General features: G+C 48.5%; 1 protein-coding gene across 3 annotated transcripts; it reads left to right on the top strand.

Annotated features, from left to right (window-relative positions):
- The first annotated feature begins 1,792 nt into the window (after positions 1-1,792).
- RNF41 (ring finger protein 41) lies at positions 1,793-13,852 on the top strand. Of its 3 annotated transcripts, none has more exons than XM_078616071.1 (7): positions 1,793-2,278; positions 3,191-3,271; positions 4,776-4,894; positions 9,471-9,742; positions 9,897-10,032; positions 11,028-11,131; positions 12,373-13,852. In XM_078616071.1, exons 3-7 carry the CDS (start codon positions 4,805-4,807, stop codon positions 12,722-12,724), a joined length of 954 nt encoding a protein of 317 aa, XP_078472197.1. In that variant the 5' UTR covers positions 1,793-2,278; positions 3,191-3,271; positions 4,776-4,804; the 3' UTR covers positions 12,725-13,852. The 3 variants fall into 3 exon arrangements, with proteins under 3 accessions (XP_078472197.1, XP_078472199.1, XP_078472198.1); XM_078616072.1 differs by lacking the exon at positions 1,793-2,278 and adding an exon at positions 2,532-2,623; XM_078616073.1 differs by lacking the exon at positions 3,191-3,271 and having other exon boundaries at positions 2,206-2,278.
- The last annotated feature ends 1,020 nt before the right edge of the window (positions 13,853-14,872 follow it).

The following is a 14,872-nucleotide window of genomic DNA, read 5'->3' as shown; positions in this document are numbered from 1 at the left end:
TCCTGGGTTAGGCTACGCAATTATGGGACCGAATCTGTGTTGTAAGGCCCTCCGCCACTCAACAGAGGCACACATTAAAATGTCACTTGCACAGGCGTTTAATGTGCACATTGTTTCAGCTCACCGTTAAGTTAAAAGAGCAATTCTCACGAGCACATTTAGCAATTAGATACGTGATGTTTCGCTGCAAACTAAACCAAGAATGTTCGTCAGAATAATCAGGAAGTCGAAATAAAATCCAGCAAGTCAGAAGAAAACATCGTGTCAACATGAAATTGTCACAATTAAACATTCTGACGTTTGTTAAATGATTGTAAACATTTAATTTGTTTGGCTATGTCGTATGTCGGGTGGTAGAGGGTCTGACAATACATTTGGCCTCACCCAAACATCAACTATAACTTATAATACTTGCTGCAAAAACATAGACGTTAAGGTTTCTTGTAAATTACCAAATACCACTCCTTATGTTCATGTTGTGATATAAACTATTCCGGTGGGGTTTATGGTGGTGTTGATGGGGATGATTGTTCATAGTGTTATGACATAAATTGTGATCTCAAAGTTTTATGAGCAGGGGCAATTATGGACATGTGTTCTTTCTAACTGGGTAATATCCAGTGAGACTTTTTGCAAGGGATATCTGGGAAGAATACATCATAGGGAAATTACTGCACAGGTTGTGTGTAAAAAAAAATACTGTACAAGAAACGAGGTTTTGTATGTACAGGTGGTCCATGTGCTGAAAACCCAACACAATATGAAGATACTGTCATTGTACACGCAAACTGTGCAAAAAGAAAGTGCTGTAAATTATTATGAATCATTTAAAATGAATTATTCCTTTAACCTTTGTGGCTGCTTGTTTTATACATTGTAATGCTTTCCAACTAAGGTCGCCCAACACTTGTGAGGCACAGACCAGGGGAATGATTCCACAACTCCACGTGGGGGGGGGGGGGGTTATACCCCGGGTTCATGTCTGCGATTTTAATTCCACTTATCAACGGAGTAAAAACTAAACTATTGGATAACCCCGTGGGTAACAGGATCGATTTGCCGTGGGGAGATATTTTGCGCAAGAAAATTGCAAATTACAGAATGCCGTTATGTAATAAGTTACGGTGAAAGTCGCGGAAAATTTGCAAGGAATATGGCTCAGCGAATGGCAATAACTCAAGTCAATAAATGTTAATAAATTACGGGGAAAGTCACGGACAAGTGCATTGAATACGGCTCAGCGAATGGAAATAACTTATGTCAATAATGGCAATAAATGATGGCAATAATTGATGGGGAAAGTCACGGACAAGTTAATTGACTACGGCTCAGCGAATGGCCCTGAACAGCAGTCCTAGTATTGTTGTTGTGCTGCTGCTGACGCCGTGAACGACGCGTTTGCACACAAAGCCACCCGTCACCTTCCGTAAACAAACATATATATGCTGTAGCAACAGTAAACAATAATCAAGAGATAGAACAACAATAGCAATATGGGAAACAAGCGACGTTGGGAGAAGTCGTTGGGGCCAGGCCCTCCGCCTTGTGAGGCGCTGTTACTGTGGGGAGCTGTCATTGGTGGGTTCTAACCGATTCCAAGTGTCACGATTAAAGTACACATACGATTCGCACGTCGATTCCCTCCCAACTCTTCCAAGCTACAATATGGAATCAATACCGGAATCGAAATCATCGGTTCGCACACTCCCAAAAGCACGATTCTACACACGAAAGCGAGCTCAGGAGTCGATTCCGGCTTACAAGGAATCGCCGAATCGGTGCATAAAGAACCAGTGACGTGTAGAGTTCACCGCGGACCCAATCAGCGCCGTGTGTGTCGCTGGGGCGGCGTGGGCTGAAGCCGCCCTCTGCCTCTCGCTCTCCCCGAGTGTTGCCGCAGAGCGCGAATGGCGACGTCGAGCCGAGGCCTCGGACGAGCTCCACGGCCCGCTTGAGTCACAGGCGTACAGCCACAGGCGACGAGAAACTCATCTCGCCGACGGGGGGCACCCTCCTGCACGCTGGACGGATACGCTCAGCCGTACCGCGTTCTTGTTGTTGTTGTCGTCGTTCAGTGGCGGGAGTGTAAACAATAAACACATCGATGTTTACAGCGCCCGCACGCTGAAGAGTCGTGCGCACAGCGCGGCGGGGGCTGTGGGCGCGGCACGAACAGCGTGCTGCCTGGAGAGGGACGAGCGGGAGGGGGGCGGGGGGCGGGGGGAGACGTTAAAGCAGCAAATGACCGCGGACTCCGGGATCGCGTTTCTCCCTCTCGGTAAGCGGGAGGGATGGGGGGCGGGGGTCAGGAGGGGGAGGGGATTGGGGGGGGGGTAATTGGGGGATCAGGGGGGGAGGGGATTGGGGGGGTAATGGGGGGATCAGGAGGGGGGGAGGGATTTGGGGGGATCAGAGGGGGGGGTCGTTCAGGGGGTTCAGGGTTGAGGCCCCCTGACGTTCCCATCCATCGCCCCGTGTTGCTGTGACAGCCCCTCGACACGATTGACAGCGACTTTGCCACCACCATGAGTCGTGCCGTCAACTTCGTCAACATCATCGTCACCGGTGGCATCTTCATGTGGAGCATCACCTGTGCCAACACAACACATCGCCACCATCAGCAGTAACGTCTCCTGTACCATTGTTGTCATCAGCATTGGCTGTACCATCAACAACATCATCATCATCACCGTGATCATCATCAAAACCATCATCAATCTCCTGTACCAGCAAGAGATACATGTCCAATGCCATTGTTGACATTTACAATATCATCATCAACGCCATCATAATCATCATCTCCATGGTTAGCATCAACACAAACATCATCGTCACCACCATCACAGCAACAGTCCCACCATGATCCTCGATAGCAACATGAACATCACCAACACCTTCACATTGTTGATCAACAGCAACATCTCCCAACACCTCTGTTTACACAGCAGTACCTCACACCTGCCATGTTTATGTAACTTAGTTGGTAAATGTGCTCAGATCAGTCGAAAAAATAATCTGCCCGAGCGAATTTCTAATTTAATGTTGATTATTTGGGCGGTGTTTTCTATTTTTCACGTGACACTTGCTTTTGCCCCTATTTATATTTGTTTTGCTTTCATCATTTTGCTGACTCGGGTCACTATTCCACGTGTGTGTACTGTACGTTGAACTTCTTTCGCACCGTACGCAGCCAACCGCGCTAATCGGAGGTGCGGGGGAAGGACAACCAACTAGAGACGCGGCAAGAGAGAGGCTGCCCTGGTCTCTTGAGGTCTCGGCTGGTGATACACAAACAACACGACACGTTTAGGCACCATTATTAACACCAACACCTCCACCATCAACGTCACGAACGGCATTATCAGCAATATCAGTAGCAAGAGCACCATCATGGGCAAACACATCCCACCAACACCACCACCATTACCACCATTATCAAGAACGCCCCATCACTACCATCATGAATATCAGTACATTTCTAACACCACCATCATCATCAACACAATCACTTACCACCACAATCACCACATCAGTATCACCACATTGGTACCACCACATCAGTACCACCATCACCAGCATCTTTACGGCTGTGCTTTGCCATTATGTTATCGTTGCTTTACATCGTTTGAATTGATGACAGGAATGTAACAAGGAAATCAGAGTTGATCAATGTGTTAATGATTTACCCTATGATTGGTTAACCATGGTGAATCATTTATCGTCTACTTATTAATCTGTTATCTCTCACTTCCATAACTGAAGAAGTGGGTGAGGTGGAGTGAGAGCAGAGAGGGTCTGTAACATCATCACCTGTGGGAACACAACATCAGTCTTTGCTTTATACCACCAATCTGAAGATCCCTGGTGGTGTGGAAGCTTCCCCATCTGGTGGCACAACACTAACATCACAAGTGCACTCTAATTAACCATCGTTAATTTAACTTTTTACTTTTACCAGGTAATGCCCATTGAGCGACTTAACCACAAATGAAAGCTCAACAAAGTGGCTTATCTTCACGTGGAAATGTTTATATTCTTTGGTGATATCGCATTGGCAGTGGTGCTCAAGTACAACATTCGTTATTGACAATTATTTAGTTTTTTGGAACTTAAATAGCTTAACACCATATTTCTCCAGTCAACAAAATTGATAATTGAATGTGTTGATTAGGCCACGAAATTATTCTGGAAAAAACTGTAATTAAGACCCTCCACCAACTAACAACAGCCACACAAATTGAAGAAACATTTTCTCAACAAAATATAGCAATTAGATGTGCAACGTTTCGCTTGAAACTGCATCAAGCATAATCAGGACAAGAACCAGGAAATCGTGAATAAAATCTAGGAAGTTGGAATAACCGTGTCACCTGACCCAGCATCTTAAATATGTGTGCTGGTTGTTCCTGTGAAGCCAATCAGATTAACTAAATATTAAACTTAATTTAATTCCTAATTTTACTTGTTTCTCTCCTTCAAAACGTTGATTCCTTAGATGCATTTAAGTCTGGTCTGAAGACTCGCTGTTTTTCCTGTGCATTCAAGTGACACCTCACTCCTTGCACTCTTTTCCCTTCGTACTTTTTTTCTTCTTCAATTTATGGTCTTGTTTTTACCCTGACTGTAATTTTAGTTTGAAGCAAAGTTTTTGCGATGCATCTTGAGTCGCGGTGGCATTTTGACGCTTTGTAAGTTGAAATTGCATTTACCTGTCGATCAAACCAGTAATGTGCCTGTGTTGTTGCTGCGCGTGTGTGTGTTTTGTCTGTCTGCAGCTGTGTCATTGCTAGGGCAGCTATGAGCCATGGGCTACGAGGTGACTCGGTTTGAAGGAGGAGTGGATGAGGAGCTCATCTGCCCCATCTGCAGTGGTGTCCTTGAAGAACCTCTGCAGGTAAATCGAGTTGGAGATGACCTTCGTAAACAGGTCAACAGGGAATGTGGTGGTCAGGTAGCTCGGAGGTGGAGAGCGCTGAGCTGGAACCGCTGAGATACCTGGGTTCCCATCAGTTCCTGTGATTAAACTGGGTTCTCAACTTTTGTGAGTTAGCCGTCTCAGTCCATTTACCAATAACTACTTTACCAAAAATGTGTATGCAATAAATTTGTCTTGTATTTCTTTCTGCGCTTAATTGAGGTATTTCTAGCCCTGGGAATTAAAGACGTTTTTTTGACTATCATGTGACGAACATCACTCTCTGTAGCAGAGCAGGCGATAAATTGCTTCCTTCTACTAAGTGGATGAGAGGCCACCTGAAAGAATGTCAGAAGTAGTTCTGTGGTATCCACTTCTATTGGCTGTCCTTTGACACAGCGTTCCGAAAGCATTCTTCGTCTCAATACATGACACTGATATCACAAACATTTGAGGGTAAAGGCCGACATGTTTTGTGAACGGCGTGAGTAGGTGGTGTGTCTGGCAACAGTGGAGGAGGTTCTATAATTCGGTCGTTATTTGGCATGAAGTTAGCATTTCGATTTAAAGCTTTCGTGACTGCAGGGATTAATCTTCTTGGTTCTTTCGGTAAAGTCACGTAGAATGGACTTTACCGAAAGAACCAAGAAGATGAAGTTAGCAATCGACATGTCAATTAACCCTTTTTCGTTCCGATGTACGTATGTGTACGTCATCAGTGTGTCTTCCGATTCTGTTCCACTGACGTGCGTTTACGTCATCAGAACGAAACTGGAAGAAAAACTAAAATAAATAACTTTATCGGTACCGATCTTCCCACAAGGCCGTTATCGTAGAGTGCGGTCGTGTCTTTACGGTTCTCTGCGGTCAGTACAATGTCTTTAAAAACAACGGCGCTACTTCGCCTCTCTAAATCAAATTAACGCTGAGCCGCTTGCAATTTGCAGACATCTCGGAACGGGAAAGGGTTAAAATACCCATATTCTTTGGTTCTTTCGGTAAAGTCACATAGATAGAAAAAAAATAAAGGCAATAAAAACAAAAACCACGACGTTTCGATCGCAACACAAGCGGTCGTCATCAGGAAAAGGGGGGTTAGCCTCTCAAGGCAAACTGTTTATAAAGGTTTAGAGATGGGCGTAGCCCAAGTGTTTCAGCAGCATGGGCGGGGCAGCTGATGTTAATGTAGGAGAAAACAACTAAGCCGGCAGTGGGTCTCCACCAAATCATTGCACCTCGCTCCACACACCCACACTGCTGACGGTGGAGGTTGACAAGAAAACACAAATCAAGTCATGACCCAAAATGGTTGATATACTGACGCCTACCTGATTCCCACCACCATCCATCCCAGAAGAATTCCCTTATCAAAACGCTACACCATAGAGCTCAATGTATCTCCGACCATGAACACCTGACCAGTGAACTCAAACACGTACACCAAGCTCTCAAGGCGAATGGAGTTTCTGACTACAGAATCCGCCAAGCCATCAGTTTTGTTTGGATCACATGATCATTCACATTATTTGTTTTTAACCTTGTTCATTATCAATCTTTATTTTTACCCAGGAAATACTCAATTAGGGTTCAGACTTTTTTCCTAGAGGGTCATGCTAAGTTTTAACAACAGGAGGAGACAATGTGGCTATGCGTTTCCACATAGAGTAATTTTGTGGCGATTTTAAACATTTGGTCAACCTGGACTGCGAAGCCGACACACAAGGTCGTAGTACTTTTGAAATAACGCCTTGGGATCTCTGACATCCACCGTGAAGCCGGTATGGTTAACCACAATATTAACCAGGGCGGCCGAGCGGCTTGAACCACCGATCAGTCACGTTTCTCACGTTTCTTCACCTAATTTTAGGGGTTGGACAGGTGGGGCGGGGGACGTGGGGAGCAGGGCAGAGGGGATGAAGGTCGGGTCGCTCTCTGGGCTCAATGTCGCCTTTTTATTTGTCTTCAAAGCCACGTCTGAAACGTGTTTGAAAGCGAGAGGCGTTTGTTTCTTGGCTTGCATGTTCTTTGAAGGCAAGGTCTGCAATGTTCCAACCTCTGGCAGTGTGCTACTGCGCCAGATGGCTCACAGTGCCTGCGTCTTGCTCTTTTAATACATTTTGCTACGTTCTCCCGATTGAAATGCTACTATCTGCGTCGTGTCATGAGACGCGCCCGTTCTCAACTCTTTTAGCAACCAGTGTCGGAGAACAGCCCACGAAGATGCGGCAGCAGGGCTACGTTTGAAGTCACCTCAATGGGCCTCGTTATTCCAACTCCGCGGCGGGCGTTTGCTGCATGCCAATTGGACAGAAATCCTCCACAATAATGGGCGCGAAATGCCTACGTCTTAAACAGAAAACTCCCAATTGTCGGGGCTCAAAGAGACTGAATTAATGTCGAAAACCCAGTTGTGTGTGTTCACTTACAACCCCCATTTGCAGTCCACTGCTGGATGAGGGCGTGTCCACACCACGTGGGGGTTTATCAGACCAGACTTCACCACTCATAATAAACGTTTTTGGGTTAGATCGCGTTTATTATTAATTATATTGGTGGCGAAAGCCTACTTGTTAAACATACTTCACCACGCTGGTCAGTGTGGGTTTGTGAAGGCAGGGAGCAAAGATGTGGGAGTATGGTAACAGTACAACAATTAATGTTTGCTGCACGGCACTCTGCTGACAACAGTAGCCTATAACACCTGTTATGCATGGCAGTCACCAATCAAGCATTATCCAGGCTTAACCTTGTTTATCCTCCAGGGTGCAAATGATCAAATTGTCTCATTGGGTAGAGCCACAGAGCAACATCGTTCCCTACTGGGAAACTACTGCTGACTGTAATCATCTGTGAAACAATAGTGCCTTTGTGATAGCCTCACTCCTTAAGAATGGCGGAAATGCCAGATGTGCTGAGGATAATGATCTGGCGAGATGGCGCGCATTCCGGGCGATTTGAGAATTGGATGGGCTAATAATCGTATGTTGGTTTCAATCGTGTCATTCGTGCAAATATCGTCAAATGCTGGAGAGTTTGTAATGAGCACAGATTTCGCATCGGGGCGAGGGAAGCCACAGACATGGGGGAAGGCAGCCAGAAGTGATGTCAGCAGTTGCCAGGGCTTTGTGGTCCTTTACTTGAATGTTTGGCCAACAGGTTTAATGGGGTTTTATGCATGTGGGAGCAAATCAGAATACAGGGAGAAAGCCCCGGCGTTCGAGGGGGATAACACACGATCCCTGTACGGACGGGAACGAGTCCACTTGCTGTACTGCCATCACACCCTGGCAAGCCAGGAGGTGGCAACGTCAGCTCTCGCGGGTAGAGAGGGAGTTTCGTGAATTTGGGCGCTTGCACATGCTGTGTAGTGATATCGCGCGGATCGCTACAAAACCCAGCAACCTAAGTTATTCCATTTGGAGCCAACATCAGTGACAAATATATGAACTGGTCCTGGACCACCCATAGGTCAACTCAGCCCTAAATGAGTATCTGGTGCGGTATGTAAACGTCAGCACCGGGGCGTGGTGCTGTCCACCCATCCCCTCGAGCGCCACCACCGATTAGCACGGTTTGCTACGTACAGTTCGAAAGAATTTCAACATACATAATACAGGTGTTTTGGGTTAGATCGCGCAAATATATAAATGTGTCGTTAAACCCGCCACCACCCGACACAGCCATCAGTAAGGTTTGTCACGTAAACAGAACGCGCCAATTTGTCACTAGTACAGCACTAACCGGTGTGTTGGAGAGCCAAGCCACAACATTTACAATCTGAGTACGACGTTTCGCCAGTAATTACAACTAGCTTCATCAGGCGACAGAGGGGTAGATGTGATGACAACACTTATGCGCTCTTCTTGCACGAAGTGGGGGAGGGGTTGAATAAATCAACGTACATTATGCATTCCCATTTTGCGAGCCCATTGATCTAAGTACTTCCTGTCGATTGTGTGTAGTAAAATAGCCGTACCAACGGTGTGCTGCACTAGTAACGAATTGGCATGTTCAGTGACAAACCTTACTAACTGGCTGTATCGGGTGTGGTGGGTTTAACGACACATTTATATACTTACGCGATCTACCCCATAAAAAAAACCTGTATTATGGATGATATTGGTCGCGAAAACCTAAGTATTATACGTTAACAGCATTTCTCCCAAAAGTTTGTAGGATGGTGACATGGCCCAGTGATAGTGCGTTCGCTGCTTGTTACAGAGGTTCCAATTCGGTAGGCCACCCTGGTCATAACTGCAGGTATATTTACCATAAAATATGCACCAACTACTTCACAGTGGACATTAACGACCTCGTGATGTGAATTGAAAAACTAGGCCATGGCCCAAATTTGTCAAATCTTACAAATTACTTCCAAATTGCTCGATTGCGATTGGACATAGTAACATCACCCCTGCTGTGGAACAACTGCAAACTATGTAGAAACACAGTTCCGTCGTGGCAGCCTTGCACTGTAAGAATTGTGCGGGTACCAAATGTACTCAATTAATGATAAATTGTTATTATTTGTGTGTTGTGCGTGTGACTTGCCCAGGCCCCGCAGTGCGAACATGCGTTCTGCAGCGCCTGCATCCACCAGTGGCTCCTGCGGCAGCAGACGTGCCCCGTGGACCGCAGCGTGGTGACGCCGGCGCACCTGAAGCCCGTGCCGCGCATCATGCGCAACATGCTGTCCAAGCTGACGATCCGCTGCGAGAACGCGCCGTCGGGCTGCACCGCCATGCTGCGCCTGGACCTGCTGGCGTCGCACCTCGCTGACTGCGAGCACAACCCCAAGCGGCCCGTGCCGTGCGAGCAGGGGTGCGGGTAAGCAGTCTGCTGCAGCAGGGTGTGGGTAACCAGTCTGCTGCAGGGTGTGTGTAAGCAGGGTAATGGGTTCCCTCCGGGTTCCCCGGTGTCCTCCCATAGCTGCATGCACGCGTTGGCGTTCCCTGCTGACGTCGACGATTTGCGTCCCCAGGCTGATCGTGCCCAAGGACGAGATGAGTGGCCACGTGTGCGTGCGAGACCTCCGGGCCCTCGTGCTCACTCAGCAGCACAAGCTGAGCGACCTGGAGAAGATGGCGGCCGAGCACCGGCACCAGCTCGCCGAGCAGGTGGGGGGCACGCGCACAAAGACAAAGATCCCCCCCCCCCCCGTAGCCCACCCGGGCTTTTGGGGCAAGTGCCTTTAGCGAGCGCCGATGAAGGCCGACGCGGCGCACGAGCGTGTGGGTGGCAAGCACTACGCCCGGCCACCTTTGTCTCCCCAGTGTTTTCACACGCCGCACTGGGTATTCGTTTAAGGCCGAGTCGACATAGCGGAAGCCCGGGACCGGTTTCATACATTCGTCACCGATGGTGGCTGTGAGCGGGAATTGAACTCGGGCGGCTGGGTTCGTAGCGCAGTGTGCGAACCACTGCCCCACCATTGGCACGCTCAGTTCACGCACTCATTGACAGTCACTCGCTCGCACGCACTCAAGCACACGCGACACGTGACCTAAGTCACGTCCACACACATGCGTGCACAGCCAGGCAGACACACATACATGCAGGCAGCACGCACACACAGGCAGGTAGTCACGCACGCATATAAACACGCATGCGCACACAGACGTACGCACACGTATAGGCGTTCACGCACGTACTCGTACACATGCTCAGGCTAACACACACACACAGACTGTTGGGGCAAGTCTTGTTAACGAGCACCTGTGAAGGCTGGCACAGCACCAGTTCCGACCGCGTTTGTCTCCTCAGTGGTGATGTTTACACACCTCACCTGGTACTCATTTGAGGCTGAGTCGACCTAGGGGAGCCCCAGGACCGGTTCAGATAATCGTCGCTGGTGTTAGCCGTGAGCGGGAATCGAACTCGGTTCACCAGGTTCATAGCGCAGCGCGCTAACCGCTACACCGCCGCTCCCCACACGGACAGACAGACAGGGACACGCAATCACTCGCGTGCAGGCAGGCAGTCGCTCCCACAGACACATTCTCACTCGCTGTACAGCTAAGCCACCTGGCTGGTTTGTGAGACTACGAATTCTCTCAGCGTAACACCTTTACGCGTGTGATCTAGATGTGAGTTTGTGTGCCGTTCATTGCAGAAGCGGGAGATCCAGCTGCTGAAGGAGTACATGCGGGCCCTGAGGAACTCCACCGCAGTCCCACGCAGCATTGAGCCGCCCTCTGAGCAGAACGAAGTGTTGGGGTGAGAAATCGGTGACCCTGCCTCGAACCATAGCCCTAGCATAACCCTAACCTGACTCTCACCATAGCCTGAAGCTAACTCTAGGCCTATCCTAATCTTACCCAACCGTAGCCCTCACCTAACTCTAAACGATGACCTCAGCCTACCTCTATCTCTAGCCCTAACATAACCCTGAATCTCGCCCGAACACTAACCTAACCATAACTATAGCACAAGCCTAACTCTAACTTAACTCTAACCGCAGTATACAATGTATGAATATTGCGTACTCGTGATAACGTAGTTTATAAGAGTTCATTCTAAATTTGAAGTTTTCGTGACTGCAAGGATCCATACTCTTTGGTTCTTTCGGTAAAGTCACGTAGGTGAAAATAAAAATGAAAATAAGAATAAAAAAATTGAAATAACTAAATTAAATCACGATGTTTCGGAAGCAACACAAGCTTCCGTCATCAGGTGGGAAAACCACAGCAAGAAACAAAATTGGCCCACTACAGTCATTTTGATTCTTGCTGTGGTTGTCCTACCTGATAACGGAAGCTTGTGTTGCTTCCGAAACGTCGTGATTTAATTTAGTTATTTCTATATATTTTTTTTATAAGAGTTGTGCGTTAGGAAATGTACTTCCTAGTCCCAACCTAACCCCTAACCTAAACCTAGCCCAAAACTAAGTTTAACCCTCACCTATCCCATGAACTGTCGTATTGCTGTGTGTTTGTGCTGTATATGGCTGGCTGCTTGTCCCCTTGCTGCTGGGGGTCTTGTTCTCTGTTGGAGGGTGTCTATGCCGTCTGCCTACCCAGTGTCTCCAGTCTCCCCGGCCGTCTGCACTTACTGTTGGGTGTTTTGATGCCTCCGTCTGCTGAGTATCCGTCCGTGCTCGCCGCTGGGGATTTGTCCTCTGTTGCTGGGTGACTGCTCAGGCTGGAGGTCTTGTTCTCCATTACTGGGTGGTTCCCTTTGTTGCTGGGTGTCCTCTGGTCACTGCAGGTTGTGGTCCCCTGTCTTGCTGGGCATCTGCGGTCACTGCTCGGTGCTTGTGCCTTGTTGAAAGGCTTCTGTGCTGTGTTGCCGAGTGGTGCCCCGGGCTGCTCGCTGCTGGATGTCCTCTGTGTTTGCCAAATGCCCGCAACTCGCTGCCGTGTGTTTTGATCCCTCTATCGTTGGGCGTCGTCACTCACCGCCGTGTGTCCCGCTTCTCGCCTCCCGTCCGTCCGGCCCGCCGGGACTGCCCGCCGCAGGTGGGTGAGCGCGCTGCAGCCGGCGCGCGTCACTCGCTGGGGCGGCATGATCTCGACGCCGGACGCGGTGCTGCAGGCCGTCATCAAGCGCTCGCTGCTCGAGAGCGGCTGCCCGCTCGTCGTCGTCACGGGCCTCATCGAGAACTCCCACGAGCGCAAGTGGCCGCCGGGGCTGAGCACGCTGGAGACGCGGCAGATGAACCGCCGCTACTACGAGAACTACGTGACCAAGCGCGTGCCGGGCAAGCAGGCCGTGGTGGCGATGGCCTTGGAGAACCAGCACATGGGAGACGACATGATCGTGGAGCCGGGCCTCGTCATGATCTTCGCGCACGGGGTGGAAGACGTATAACGCGTGCCGTGCGTCGGGCAGAGAGGGCCGGGCGCTTGCGCGCTCGCTTTTCCGGCCGTTCAGCGGACATCTGCCACTGGGGGGCGTCCCCCTGATGCTTGGACGAATCCTAGAGGTACTCTTTTTTTATATACAGTTGCTGGGCACAGGCCCAAAGGCACCATAAGATCAAACGGCCAGCAACAAATTGTCACTATCAAAATTGTAATAGATGAGGGTTTACGGGTTTCTTGGATTGAGTAAGCGATCGTGATAAGAGGTGATAGGAGGAAATTCTAAAGTTAAGCAGTGGGGGATAGGGGGGGGAGCAGGAAGAGAGTTGCAGTGACCTGCAGTGCGGTGGTTGACCGCAGAGTGGATGAGAAGAAGCAGTCAGTCTGGCAGACCCGATTCCTCAAAATGGGTGGAGGAATCAATGTCCGAATCACTGCGATGGAGGCACGGTATAAATACTGAGGATTTATGAGGAAGGATTGAGCCGTTATTTCTGGAGTCTAACTTCAAATAATAATAAAAAATATTTAGAAAAACTAAAATTTCCCCACCATTTTCCAATCGTGCCATCGGCGTTGTGAGGCGAGACAAACAGATTCCCTTCGGGGTTCTCCTGCCGGCGAAGGGTCTCGCGTCACGCCGACTCGGAGAGCGCCCCCCTCATTGAAGGTGACGTCGCAGAGCCACGGCACTGGGCTAGGCTGCTCAACTCGCCACACTTCAGGATCCAAGTTAATCACAAGCGGCTGCAACCTGGGATTGAACTCGGGTCAATCCCATTGTTGCCGGCTCAGTGCTCCGACACGGATGTTATCCCTCTGAGCCGCTTGGACACTCCCAGCCTTGAGAGACTTCTCAAGAATGTGTGGAGCCTCACACCTGCGCTGGTCCAATGACTTACTTCTTGCAGCTCTGGGACAGGAGTTTGAGGGTTTTTTTTCTAGAAGCAACGTCGACGGTTTGAAGTAAAATGTCAAAGGAAAGGGAAAACCGATACCCAGCCAACTACACTACTGGCCGTCGCGAGGTCAGGGAGCGACCCTCGGTGTGACGCGTCTCACCTGGTGACATGAAGGTCACAAAAAACTCAACAAAATATTCCGAATGCTGAAATAAAGTTATATTTTCACAGAAGCTTTGGTTTTAGTAAATGCAATGTGAAATATGCTACATGACATGTGGTGGAGAGGGAGAAGGTTTACTTATAGATGAGTACTTTGGGGAAATATATTTAAAATTGTTTAAATTTTCCTAATTTGTATAATTATTTCCCATGTGTCAGTGTCAAATAATTTGACTTCTGTAACCCACAGATTTCTGTCCTTGTCCTGTAACTTCCAACGCGAACGGATCTCTTGTTGCTTCAGATTATCGTGGCAAGTGCTGCGAGCGTAAGCGAAATACGTCGTGATAAATGTGCTTGAGTGGTGAGAGTGATGAAAATTTAAATGCAGAACACTTGAGAGCGTCAGGATAAAAGCCCCAATTTTACTCCAGAGTTTCCAGGTTTCGTCTCGTGCTGGCACCCACCAGCGTTGAGTTTTAACTTTGTTTTGTTAAACTGAGCGAGTACTCTTGAGTGGCAGCGTTGCTTTTGCATCTCAGCCTAATGAAACTGCACAACCCCAGCAGGGATGCACTTGTCAGAGTAGGGACAGGATTACCGAGTCGAGATTTTTCTACGTAGCTGATTGCGATAAGTGTATCATTTAGCCACGAAGCTTTCGAAATACTGGCCATTCTTTCCATCCTGTTTAAGTCGGAAATATAATCATCACCATCCAATAATCATCACTGATGTTTGTTTCTGATTGACAGCGTCGTCGTGAGCACCATTGCTTTTATCACAGTTCCACAATTCTTGATCATCCAAAAGTGGCTCTAATGTTACTCCAATTTACCCCTCCCTCCCAAAATGCAGCTGTCTTTTCATTCCACATTTCCCTCGACCTGCCCGCGTATCTCCCAACCCCATATGCCGGTCCTGGTCACCTCTCTTCATTCTCGTGTCTGGAACACTTCAGTCTGAACTTTTTGCAGCCGCGTGATTTTGGTACAAACACATCTCTCGTGCCGCTTATTGGGTGCATGGTGGCGCTTAAAGTAACACACCGAAGTCTGCTCAATAGGTCATTTTACAAAGTGGCTCATCGT

Source organism: Lampetra planeri, chromosome 49 (genome assembly GCF_965212315.1).
Source record: "Lampetra planeri chromosome 49, kcLamPlan1.2.h2, whole genome shotgun sequence".
NCBI classification, from domain to species: Eukaryota; Metazoa; Chordata; class Hyperoartia; order Petromyzontiformes; family Petromyzontidae; genus Lampetra; species Lampetra planeri.
The sequence above is the reverse complement of the archived record's forward strand: the minus strand, read 5'-3'. Positions and strand labels throughout refer to the sequence as shown.

Bases quoted from the DNA above. Each gene is read 5' to 3' on its own strand.
- RNF41 (XM_078616071.1), top strand. From the start codon at position 4,805: ATGGGCTACGAGGTGACTCGGTTTGAAGGAGGAGTGGATGAGGAGCTC. The intron at 4,895-9,470 runs GTAAATCGAGTT...TGACTTGCCCAG, and splicing joins TCCTTGAAGAACCTCTGCAG to GCCCCGCAGTGCGAACATGC. The intron at 10,033-11,027 runs GTGGGGGGCACG...CGTTCATTGCAG, and splicing joins GGCACCAGCTCGCCGAGCAG to AAGCGGGAGATCCAGCTGCT.